At 43.9% G+C, this 12792-nt stretch overlaps 1 protein-coding gene across 5 annotated transcripts in view; it reads right to left on the reverse strand.

The window, feature by feature from the left end:
- Positions 1-259: 259 nt before the first annotated feature.
- The window catches only part of mipol1 (mirror-image polydactyly 1), a 77005-nt gene continuing 64472 nt past the window's right edge, over positions 260-12792 (reverse strand). For 4 of the 5 annotated variants that reach the window (XM_044166182.1, XM_044166179.1, XM_044166180.1 and 1 more), the window contains 3 exons: positions 10032-10126; positions 2478-2687; positions 260-760 (listed from right to left, as the gene is read on the reverse strand). In XM_044166182.1, coding sequence (XP_044022117.1) covers positions 694-760; positions 2478-2687; positions 10032-10126 — 372 coding nt within the window. In that variant the 3' untranslated portion in view covers positions 260-693. The remainder of the gene's footprint in view (positions 761-2477; positions 2688-10031; positions 10127-12792) is intronic. The other variant, XM_044166181.1, reaches the window with a different exon arrangement.

The raw sequence follows: 12792 nt of genomic DNA on the forward strand, positions 1-12792 counted from the left end.
AGAGTTCCAGTGGTCCCAACACTGCGTCACTACGCATTACATTACTACGTCACTACATTACTACGTCACTACATTAAACAGCAGTTTGATGCATAAAACTAAACTATATCAAGTCAGATTCAGTTTTCTGTGATCAGTAAAAAATATTTGACATAAAAACCAACATGAACAGTTTGTATTGCTGTGAATTTAACTACAGATATTAATGAATAATAATTATTAACATTTTATTTCATGTCAAGACCAAATAAAGAAAAAATGAATACACTCATATTTATTATAAAGTATGATAAAAGTACAGATGATATTAAAAATAAAGCAGAAAAACAAATCAAATCTCTTCCGTTACAACAAACAGCTGATTATACTGTCAGTTGAAATATCTTATTAGTAATATTTCATAATCACATCTGAACACAAACATTTACTGAAAAACAAAAACTTTATAACTGCAAAGAAGTTTTTTTGGTTTTATAATAATTTTAAGATACTAAACGAGGAAAAAAAAACAAAAACATTGAAAAAGAGAAACATCTGTAGGTTCATAATATGAATATGAAATACATAATAAAACTGCATATAAACAGTAATAATAAGAGAGCTGCAGAACTTCTTACTAAACAAAAACCTGAAGGAAGAAAATAGATAAAATAATAACTTTATAAAAAGAATTAAAATAGAACATTTAGGAGATTAGATGACGGCTCGGAGACTTCCTGTCCCAACTTTCTTCCTCAAAACCTCAACCAGACGCTCCAACCTGAGTAAGAGGAAGAAGAGCGGGAAGAGGAAGAGGAGGAGGAAGAAGGGGGGAGAATGAATGATTTTATTCAGTCTTAAAATTCACTGTTATAAACAGGGACGGGGGAGGAATGTGTGAGGGAGGGGGAAGGACGGGGGAGGCCACAACACTGTCTCAGTGTGGAAGAGCTGAATGTTACAGGAACTGCCGGGCGGAACTGGTCTCTGCAGAGACCGGTCTGAACCGAGAGAGGCCAGGTTTCTTCCTGCAGTGAATTCTTCTTAAGGTTTCCACCTACATGTTTACCGCTGACGTAGTTTCTGTCTGCAGTGAGCATGTTTCTCACTTTATGTTCCTACTTGAGGACGTTCAGTCACGTTTTAACCTGCAGTGTCGTGTTGTTTCCTACATCACAACAGGATATTCAACAGGAATATTAACAGCAGGAAACTGAGATCAAGCTCAAATGAAGGAAAATTGACCCTGAATGACTTTCTAACCCTCGCTGTCTCTCTCTCCCTCCCTCTCTCCCGCTGGCTCCTTCCCTCTCTATCCAAACCAAATTAAACTTCCTTTCTCTAATAACCAGCAGATTTCTCTCCCCCCCCTCCCCCCCTCCAGAGAGCAAATATTCCTCTCTTCACTGTTCAGAAACTTGGGAGGCTCTTCAGAGCCGGCCGCCCCCCGCTGGCAGCCAAATTAGAGCAGAAAGCCGTGGGTTTGAGCCCAGGAGGACGACGCAGGACGCAGACGGACGACTTAAGCTGTTTTCATCATGAATCTCATCCCTTCATCTTCAGGCTGATGAGATGAGATGCAGCAGCAGAAGAAGTCACGTTATTCAGCATCCGACCGTCATCTTGTACGAGTCGAAATCTGAAGGATTAATTCTTCCTGATCAACTCGGCGGCAGAGACACTCACACCGACGTCCGCTGAATATGAATCATCAAACTAAATCTCTTTAGTCCCACACGCTTAACCAGTCTTTGAACACATCCTTGAGTCACTGAAGGCAACATGTTTCTGATGACAGATGCTCTCTTATGTCACTGGTCTCACTGGTTTTTAACCTTTTTATCTTGTGACCATTAAAACAGGTTGTGGCCAGTTCGACCACAGAGTGACTTGCTGAAAACAAGGAGGACAAATCAAACATCCCGTTCAGGGAGGGCCCCAAAGAGCAGAACTCATTCAGGTTTCACATTCCTGCAGTGGCTCAACATTTCACCTCCTAACGCGACTGACGAGATTAAACACGGACACGATAACTTTACCTGGTTCAACACGAACAGGTAAAACTTCCATCAGCCAATCAAACTCTTTACAGCAGCCGGCCTTTGCATGATGTCATCACCCTGCTCAGTGTGTGTGTGTGTGTGTGTGTGTGTGTGTACTAACATGTCAACAGGCTCGTTGGTATTTAGTAAAGGTCATTTGATAAATGTAGACACACACACACACACACACACACACACACACACAGAGCAGGTGATGACACTCAGCATTTTCTCTCGTCCAATGAAAACGGAACTTTTCCAATTCACTTTGTCAGAAAGATGAATTATTATTTATTGAAGAACATGAATTAATTGAATGTAAAATGAATTTCCCTTCATTAGAAATAAACGAGGAAAAACAGGCTGTAAAGTACAGAAATCACATCCGAAGCTTATGAAGTCTATTAAAGTGTAAAACATGACAGGTGTGTTGCGTGTATAACGGCAGAATCTGACCTGCGGACTCTCTCGCTGGCCTCTCGCTCCGCCTCCTGACAGCGTTGAAGCTCCGCCTCCACGCTCTGCTTCTCCTTTGACAGCTGCTGAAACTGGACCAGCAGGGATGGGGCCTGTGGGGGCGGAGCCTGATGAGCTGCCGCCAACGAACCTGCTGGAGAGACGCCGTCACTTGGCAACGAGGGAGGAGGGGTGAGGAGGTCCTGAGAGCTGAGAGAGGAGGAGAGGATGTTTGCTGTCACTGCATCATCACTGCATCATCACTGCATCATCACTGAGTCATCACTGCGTCATCACTGCATCATCACTGCATCATCACTGCGTCATCACTGCGTCATCACTGCATCACTGCGTCATCACTGCGTCATCACTGCGTCATCACTGAGTCATCACTGAGTCATCACTGAGTCATCACTGCGTCATCACTGAGTCATCACTGCGTCATCTCTGAGTCATCACTGAGTCATCACTGAGTCATCACTGCGTCATCTCTGAGTCATCACTGAGTCATCACTGAGTCATCACTGCGTCATCACTGAGTCATCTCTGAGTCATCACTGCGTCATCACTGAGTCATCACTGCGTCATCACTGAGTCATCTCTGAGTCATCACTGCGTCATCACTGAGTCATCACTGAGTCATCACTGCGTCATCACTGAGTCATCACTGCATCATCACTGAGTCATCACTGAGTCATCACTGAGTCATCTCTGAGTCATCACTGCGTCATCACTGAGTCATCACTGCATCATCACTGAGTCATCACTGAGTCATCACTGCGTCATCACTGAGTCATCACTGAGTCATCACTGAGTCATCACAGCGTCATCACTGAGTCATCACTGAGTCATCACTGCGTCATCACTGAGTCATCACTGCATCATCACTGAATCATCACTGAGTCATCACTGAGTCATCTCTGAGTCATCACTGAGTCATCTCTGAGTCATCACTGCATCATCACTGCATCATCACTGAGTCATCACTGCATCATCTCTGAGTCATCACTGAGTCATCACTGAGTCATCACTGCATCACTGAGTCATCACTGCATCATCACTGCATCATCACTGAGTCATCACTGAGTCATCACTGAGTCATCACTGCGTCATCTCTGAGTCATCACTCAGTCATCACTGAGTCATCACTGAGTCATCTCTGAGTCATCTCTGAGTCATCTCTGAGTCATCACTGCATCATCACTGCATCATCACTGAGTCATCACTGAGTCATCACTGCGTCATCTCTGAGTCATCACTCAGTCATCACTGAGTCATCACTGAGTCATCACTGAGTCATAAACTTTCTTATTCAGCTAAATGAAAGCTGCAGCTGAAGGTTTTGTACGTTGCACTTAAAGAAGAAACCTGAAGGGTTCAGCTTGTTCAGCCTTTAGATATTAATAAGAACTGAGTTGGATGATTTTACTTTAGTGAAACATGTTCAAATGTATAAAATGACGGATTCCAAAACCTTTTTGTTTTAATCTTTGAGATGTTTGTGATGTTTTTAAAGTCACCTGACAGTCAGTGACTCAGGTCTGTCGAGTCCTTGGTGGCGTGTTTTCTGTCCCGTTTCAGCAGCTGGGTCAGTAACGACAGTAATGTGATGTTGTTGAAGTCAGTACATTTAAATAAAGTTTGGAGCTGAAAGATGCAGCGCTCAGCAGGCAATAAACCTCTGCTGCAGGAAACATGTGACCTCCTCACTGTGAAGGAGCTGATGGTTAATCAATCAGCTGTGAGGTTGAAAGCTTCTGAGTGGCTTCAGGTTAATTAAAGGTAAACAAAGCAGAAGGACAGCAGAGGACAGAACAAAGACAGAGCTCCCAGTTCTCCCAGCTCTCCCAGCTTCACTTCAGACTGGAGTCTGACTGCTGACGGTTCATGTGGTTTTATTTCTGCAGAAACATCCAGCGGGTTTGATTTTCTTCATTTTAACTAAAGAGAAGGATTTTCTGGTCTCATGACTCTAGCTGTTTCAGGTTTCCATGGATACCGTGGTGAGAAGCTCAGGAGCCATTCATCGTTTCGTTGGTGCAGACTTCAGCTGGGCCTCGACCGGCGGTTTATAACGACCAGAATCCGAAACACTATTTTTGTTTAAATTGGGCGACTGTTGCTAAATCTGCCACCTGAGTTTAATCAACACAGTGAATACACCAACCTGTTCTGGGCCGTCTGGGGCTTTGCTTTAAACAGATATTCAGAAACCTGTGTGAGAGAACCATTGTTGTCCACTGAGCTCCTAAACCAACAAGTAGCAGGTCAGAGGTCAGAGGTCAGAGGAGGGTCAGTCTTGTTCCTGACCTGCATCAAATGAAGCTTCAGTCAAACAGACGCTGGATGTGAAAGAAGTGTCCGATTCACAGCTGTCAACCTGCTGTAAGGTGACGGAGAGACCAGGAGAGATCCGGCAGAGATCTAGCTGCCACACAAGTGAGATCCAGAAAGGAAATCCACAGAGATCCAGAGGAGATGCAGCAGGGATCCAGCTGTTTATTAAAACCATCTGACAGGAAGTGATGTGTTTTACATTTCTGGTTCATTTGGAATAAACAGAGGACGAAGACTTGGGAGTTATTTAGGTTGTTCCCACTCACATATCAGGAGCAACTTGGGGTTCAGATACTTCAAAAGGTTCACTGGAGGAGCCGGGGATCGAACCACCGACCCTGTGAGGAGCAGCTGGTTTCTGATAAATCCTGATCTGTTCAGTGTTTACTGCTTGTATCTGTGGAGGAGTGAGCCAGCTTCACCATCTTCACCAGGTTCTGTGCACGTTCCCAGAAAAGACGGCGTTTGACGCGAATGGAGCGATCGCGTGCCGCCTACTTTAGTCAAGAGGAACATCGTCAGCGACAGAGTTACTGAAAGGGCGGCGCTTTTTACAGCCGATTTAAACTCCAGAGTCTGAACGTAACCTCCTCCGGAGCAGGTTAGGTGTGCAGCACAAGTTACCATGGTGACCTAGCAGGTTAAAGAGAGCCACCTTCGTGACGCTGACAACTCTGGCTTTAGACTCAACACACCTCGCTAACCCAGTAATCTCGCTTCGTAGTAGGCAGAAGAGATGTTGTATCTCAATGGGACCTTTGTGGTTAAATTAAGGATAAATAAAAAATCAAATAAATCTGTATGTGGTTCATGACCCCCCCCTCAGTAATAACTGCAGCCACAGTGAGCTCCTGTTTCTCTGTGAGACTGAAGGAAACTTAGAAACAGCAGGATTCTCAGGCAGGTTCTGCAGCCGCTTCTTCTCTGGTGTCGAAGTGGACTTATGAGGTTTATTCTGGACGGACGTCAGAGATACTGATCTCCTCTGGAAGGAAGTTATGACTCTGAGAAGGAGTGCGATTTCTGACTCAGATCCACCTCCTGCAGTGTCTCTGCCTCCCCTTCAGCTCTCCGGCGCCCCCCTGGGGAGGCTTTAGTCTTTGTCCTGCTGATTGTCCCTTAGAGGCCTGCACGGGTCAAAAACACCAGCACTAGCCTGCCCCCAGCCCGAGACGACACCAATATCACACACACACACACTCACACACACACACACACACACACACACACACACACACACACACACACACACACACACACACACTCATAAAATAATTTTGCAGTGTTTAGTTTTCACTTATTTGTCTTTATATCTTTTAACTGCAAGTCTACAATTTCTTCTTCTTCTTCTTATTATTATTATTATTATCTGACTTGTCTGTAAATATTTTAATAACACATTTCTTCTGTTTATGTTTTCATGTGTAAGGATTTGGTTGATCGTAGAAAAGGTTTCAGTCGTAGTCGAAATCAGGTTTCCGAAGTCATTCTCAACTGTGAATGACTTCCTGATGACAATCCTCCTGTCCAGGCGACTGACTGAAACCTTTTCTACGATAGAACGCTGGACGAATGAGGGACGACACCGTCTTATTTTGAAGGATTTGGTTGCAGATTCTGCAAATCACTAATTGGTTCGTTGTTTGTATCAATCAAATCACAACTCTTCCAAAATGCAGCTTTTCCCGAAGCATTAGGAATTTAGCAACTCCCCACACTCCAACTTCTCCCTGGTGCTGTGCATGGTCAACTGAACCATCACATGTAATGCACGTGAATAAAATGCGTATGTATAATATTAATAATATAAACAATATAAGTTAAATGAGTCCGAGTCCGACCCGAGCTTACAGACCTCCATGTCTGTTACAGACCAGATTCTGTCATTTCACCAGGGATAAAATGACGTCCTGAACGACGAGGACAGTGAAGGTTTCATCCCCCACCTCCCCCTGTGATGTTAATCCTGTCTGAATGGGGTTATTGTAGTTTTAGGAAGAATGACTTAAGTCCTCATGTTTGTAAAATAAGATTTTTCAAAAACCTGCACACACACACACACACACACACACACACACATAATGGGTTATAAAAAGTAAAATCAAATCTTTCTGAGAAATGAAGAGAAATAACAGGAGAAATTAGTTTTTATTTCCCCCAAAAAACACTGAAATAAAACCAAAATCCAGACCGCCCCCCCACCTGCTGACCCCCCCGAGTCTCTGCAGGCGTTCAGCATCAATCCTGATGATGTATGGAGACTCACAGTTTAGACAGCGTGGACAAACAGCACGACTCACTTCTTACATTAGTCTGTTCTGTTTCGCTCTTCTGCTGCAGAGCTTTACAACCTTTTTACATTAAACTGTTTCTACATGTAACATTTTGTTGGTAATTGTTCTGCAGACAGACTGGAAGATAAAGTCAGACAGTCTCGTGTTTGTTTGTGGTTCACACATCATGTAAGTTTTGGTTAAAGTCTAAATCTCTCTGTTTATCCTTCCAACACACAAATCAACCTCCATACAAATAGGATTGTGGTGACTGAATAAATTAAAAACAGTATGCAGATTTTTAAATCGCTTTACTAATGGCACCGTAGGCTGAACTGTGCACGTGTATTATGGAGGCAATGTTAAAGGATCAGGAGATGAACAGATGTGATCGAACCTGTTCATTTCCAACAGCGCGTTCATATATTAGCTAAAACTCTCTGTATGGAACATCCTCCCTCTGGCATTAAATAACTATCTTTTAAAATGTTTAATAATCCTTTACTTTTCTTCAACTTATAGTTATTGATATGAAACATATGATCAATTGTTTTTGTTCTGCTGAACATTAGCAGCTCTCTGTTGTGTGCAAATAAAGTTATTAATATTATTTTAGCTTTAAGATGCTTTTGGCAAATGAGGACCTGGTCTGAGTTACCAGGTCAAAGGTCAACAACACACACACACACACACACACACACACACACACACACACACACACACACACACACGTTCATTTTGAATAAAGCTTGATTCAGCATGAAACCTGTCCTGTCTGACTTTCAGCCCCCAACGAGTCCCAAAAAAAGATCAACAGAAAGTTAAAGAAAATCAATTATCATGTGACAAACTAAGAATTTAAGTATTTTAATTAGTTAACTTCATTCATCAATTATTAATATACCAAACATTTACTGGTTCCTGCTTCACAAATGTGAAGATGAGCTTGATTTTGTTTAATGATTTTCAACACTTTGGATTTTCTGGCTGCTGATTGGATGAAGAATTCTCCACCAAAACCAGAATATGTGAATCTGCAGTGATGAAAAGAGGAAGTAGACGGGTTGTCACCTCTCACCTCTACTACTGCAGAAGCTACTGGCTGAAAACAGACAGTATGTGAGGTGAACTGCCTACTCACAATATACGTTACATTTGTTTGCAGACGATCTCCTGTTATATCTAACTGATTGTCATTAATATATTCTAACATTTTAGAGACCAAATTCTACACAAAAATAGTTGTTAGTTCGGTGAAAATAAATGTTATAATAACTGTGCCATGTGGTTATTGCATTTATTCTATATATCTATTCTATTTTTCCGTTATAGGTGTATGTTTCAACTTTAACACACGCAGGTTTTTCCCCAAAATACTGCATAACACCAAATATGTTTAAAGCGGCTATAATGTATATTTCTATAATAATAATGTATGAAGTGACGGTGTGTCGGTGTCTCTGCTGCTGAACCATCAGCTGAACCTGCAGCTCCGCTCGGCTTCACGGAGCTTCAGAGAGACTTTCAGCTCGTTGTTCATCTGCTGCTGCTCTGGTTCGCTCTCAGCTCTCAGAGCGTCGCTTCCAGAGAAAACGCTGTAAAAAGCCGCTGAACTCGAGCTGCTGAGCAGCAAACAGCAGCCAGACGCAGTCAGAGAGCAGCTGCTGAACGTAGCGGAGCATCTAGCAGCTAAAGAGCCAGATGTTTCCCTCAGCAGCTGCTGGAGACCAAACCCAGAGCTGACAGAGAGAAGACCGGACTGACGTCCATCACGTTGCTCCGTAACTGCTGGAGGTGTGTTCACAGCAACACCTCACAACAACAAGAGGACAGAAACATCACTTGTTGCGGGTTTAATGGTTAACTCTACAGTAAGCAGCAGGGTGCGAACTACAGGCGGAGCTGGGTTCCTCTTAATAAGACATGAGCTCCCCTGAAAACACGATTTGTGAAATTTTTTTTTTGGGGGGGGGTCTCTAAAATATTTACAATATGCAATTTTTGCCATGCATTTGTATTTTTTTTGCATCTTCATCATCATGGATCACGTGTACAACTAGGTTACTGATGTATGATTCATGCATGAGGGTGATTCATCACTAATTAACTCTAAGATATCGGCATGCATGCTATTCTTGTCATTCTTGGGGTTGGTTCTGTTTTAAGGTAAGGGCTATTCCCAGTTACCTGCATTATTCACTGTTAGCTCTGTGTTGTATGTGATGGCTGTTTATGAGGACTGGATCCTTTGTAGGCAGCCTGGACTATTTTTGTTGGTATTTACAATGCTCAGGCATGTGTGTGTTGTTATAGGCTGGTTTATATGGTTATGACTACGACTGAAACCTTTTCTACGATAGAACACTATTGGACGAATGACGGACTACACCGTCTTATTGTGAAATACTTTTGTTACTACTACTAGCTAGCTATTACTAGCTAGTTAATGTTAGGTTTTTTTCTTTGCCTTTTCAGCAGACATGTAAAACAATAACGTTACAGCATAGTAAAATCAGTTCATATCGGCTCTATCGTTATTATGTATAGCCTCTTTGTAAACGAAAAAAGATCACCACATACTAACGTTAGCTGGTCGTTGTTCCTCACTTCAAAACAGGATAATTTACCTCAGAATCAGTGCAGTGATTAGCAAGCTAGCTAGCTAACAACATCACTAATCAGAGAAAGATCATCACAATCACGCTAACAACATATAAAAAGCATCCTGTCAGTCGCGCGCTGTAAACAAACCAATGAAGCAAGTAGAACTCCAACTCAATTGGCTGTCTGGAAGTTGCGGCGTGGTTATGGCAGAGGTGCATTGGGAAAAGTAAAGACGCCACAATGTCACCGCACAAAGACCGCGCAGGAGAGAGATGAGGACATAGGATTTTAGTTTCAACAGACACCAAGGCTGAGACTTCCACCTCTTCAATAGTCTGACCTGTGAGTGGCTCGTAGCACCTGTAGCTCCGCCTCCAGGCGTCGTCGGTCCTCCAGAGCTCTGCCTTTCTCTCTCTGAAGCCTCAGCAGCTCCTCCTGATTGGATAAAACACACATCAATCACATTTACCTCAACTCATTCATGAGCAGCGTCACAGCAGACAGAACAGATGATGATGATGATGATGATGAAGGACCTCAGAGCAGCCATTTATCTGTTCACAGATTGTAACGGTCCACTCTCACTGGTTACCAGCCCTGTCAATCAGCTGTGTTTGTGATGTTTTAGTGCACATTTGCACAAAGAGATGAAGAGACTAATAAACTAACAGGAGTGTCAACACACTTCATAACGAGGATTTCATTTTAATCAGTGTGTATTTAGCTCCTGATTTACTAAGACAGCAGATCATTACACTGTCAGCTCCTGGACTGAACCTCCAGGTGCATTCTGGGAATGAAAGAGTACTCAGCAGGTGCTGGGAGTTTGTCAAGTTTAGTAAATGAACGATAATGTAGTGATCTTGATCACAAAACATTTATTTTGGCAGCAGTTCAACTCCACTGGTGTAGACAATATTTGTAAATATTAATGCAGTACTCAGCATGGCCTGAGTAATGGAGTGACGTAATCAGAAGGCAAAATAAACACAACTCAATGCAAACGGTGGAGAGAGAGGATGGAGCAGCAGGTGGAGGTGGTGTTAACAGCGGGGTCAGCGATTCTAATCCAAAACACGTCTTTTTGTCAGATTCAGAGAATCTCTGCTCGCGGTCCGCTAGCTGTGCGTTCAGTGTGAGCGCTGAACCCTCCTGTTCGTCCGCAGCCCGGCTCTGTGAACGGGAACCACACGGAGGCTCGGACCGAGCCGCACAACCCTGTTCAGCCATGATGTGTGTCAGGTGACGTTAAACGACCTGCCCGCGGACATTCAGCTGACTTTAGTTTGCCAGGATCTGCTGCTGTTGTGATGTTAGCTGTAGCAGCAGGAGAGTTGTGAGCGTCGCTGTCTGGAGCTGCTGTGCTGCTCTGGGAAACCGTCTCGGCCTGGGGACAGGGACGACGGCGGCCTTCTTGGGAACTACAGACTGGAGCAGTGAGATGTTGAAAATGACTGTGAAGACATCTGCCAGTTGATCTGCACACATCTTGAGAGCTCGGCCAGGGATGCCATCAGGTCCAGGTGCCTTGTGTAGGTTAATCCTTTTGAATCGTCCCTGGATATGACTAGTGGGCAGAGGTCCTGGGCCTTTTGTACCTCCTCAGCCGGGAAGTTGTTCTCAAAGCATGCATAGAAGGTGTTCAGTTCATCTGGGAGAGATGCAGACATCATCTCAACACTGCTGGTTTTCCTTTTTTGTGATAATTCTTAGTCCAGACCACATGTTTCTGGAGTTCGTCACGGTTTGTGTGACTCCCATCTGCGCTGTTTCTAAGCTTCTTTTCAGAGGCGGGCCGTCACAAATTGTGAGACTTTAGTAAATCCAGCAAAATACATAATCAGCCTCTGTTCACACGTCTCCACCTGCTATCTGTTGGATCCTCCCTTAAATGCATATGCAAAAAGAGAGGAGGTGCAAACACTAAACACAGGCCGAACGCATCAGAAAGCCATAAAACTTCTGACTGAGTGAAACTGAAACACAGTGGACTCCTACAGCTCCACCTATATCCTGATGTATCTCCTGTCCCTTCACCTCCTGCCTCCCCCCTCTGCTCACAGAGCTGCTGCTGCAGGGATTGAACCTGCGGGCTGACAGTTACAGGACGGCGTACCTCACTGTGTCTCTGGCCAAACAGTGTGGAGGTCGACTCCAGCAGGGATTACAGACCTGATCCTGACCTCCTCCTCCTCTATGCTAATTAAAGCCCTCAAGGTCTGCGAGTTTAAAGTGAGACATCAAAAGAGAAACCAAACCCGGAGAGTCAATATGTGTCTTCTCCAGCCGGGCCAGAGGAGACGCTTCAAAAGAGCTGCCCGACTTATTAATCAGAATAATTTCCAAATGAGATGATCAGTAAGCAGCAGCGACGCCGAGCTGACCTTTAACATGAGGAGTTAAGGTCAACGAAAGAGGGGGGAGGAGGGGGAGAAGGGGTCGTTCAGGATGTGGCGGTGAGACAGAGAGTGGATGAGGAGGGTGAGGAGGAGGAGAGGAGGGGAACCTTTAATTAGCATAGAGGAGGAACAGGATGATGGGGGAGGATGGGAGGTGAGAGTGGGATTGGGGTGAGGAGGACGGGAGGAGAGGAGTAAATGAAAGGAACCTACTCTGACCTTTAACATGAGGAATTAAAGGGGCAGTTCACAACAAATTAGCCCCCAAATTCAGCCCCCCAGTCAGCTGACAGCCGATTGAAGTTGGTGTGTTCGGTGTTTGATCAACTCTGTGTTCATTTCAGTCAGTCTGTCCTTCCAGGAAGCAGAAAAACTCAGTTTGTTTTTGTTTTTTCCAGACTTTTTTGGAATTTATACTGGGAGTCATTACATCACTTCCTGTCTGACTTCCTGTGTAACTCAACACAATCTGTCATTCAGCATTTCTTTCATCGGTCTTTCTGAAAACATGAAGTGAGTTCCTGCAATTTATTATATTCTGAGACCCGTCAGTCCACTACAGCAGCTGGATATTAGAAGGTGAAACCAACGATTACAGAAAAAACTACAACTCCCATGAAAACAGTCTTCTCTGTCCCGCTGTTATTACAGACACGTGAGCTAACTGCAGGTCTGGTTTCAAGGTCCAGTTTTAAAGTTCTG

The sequence above is a fragment of the Siniperca chuatsi genome, linkage group LG15 (genome assembly GCF_020085105.1).
Source record: "Siniperca chuatsi isolate FFG_IHB_CAS linkage group LG15, ASM2008510v1, whole genome shotgun sequence".
NCBI lineage: Eukaryota > Metazoa > Chordata > Actinopteri > Centrarchiformes > Sinipercidae > Siniperca > Siniperca chuatsi.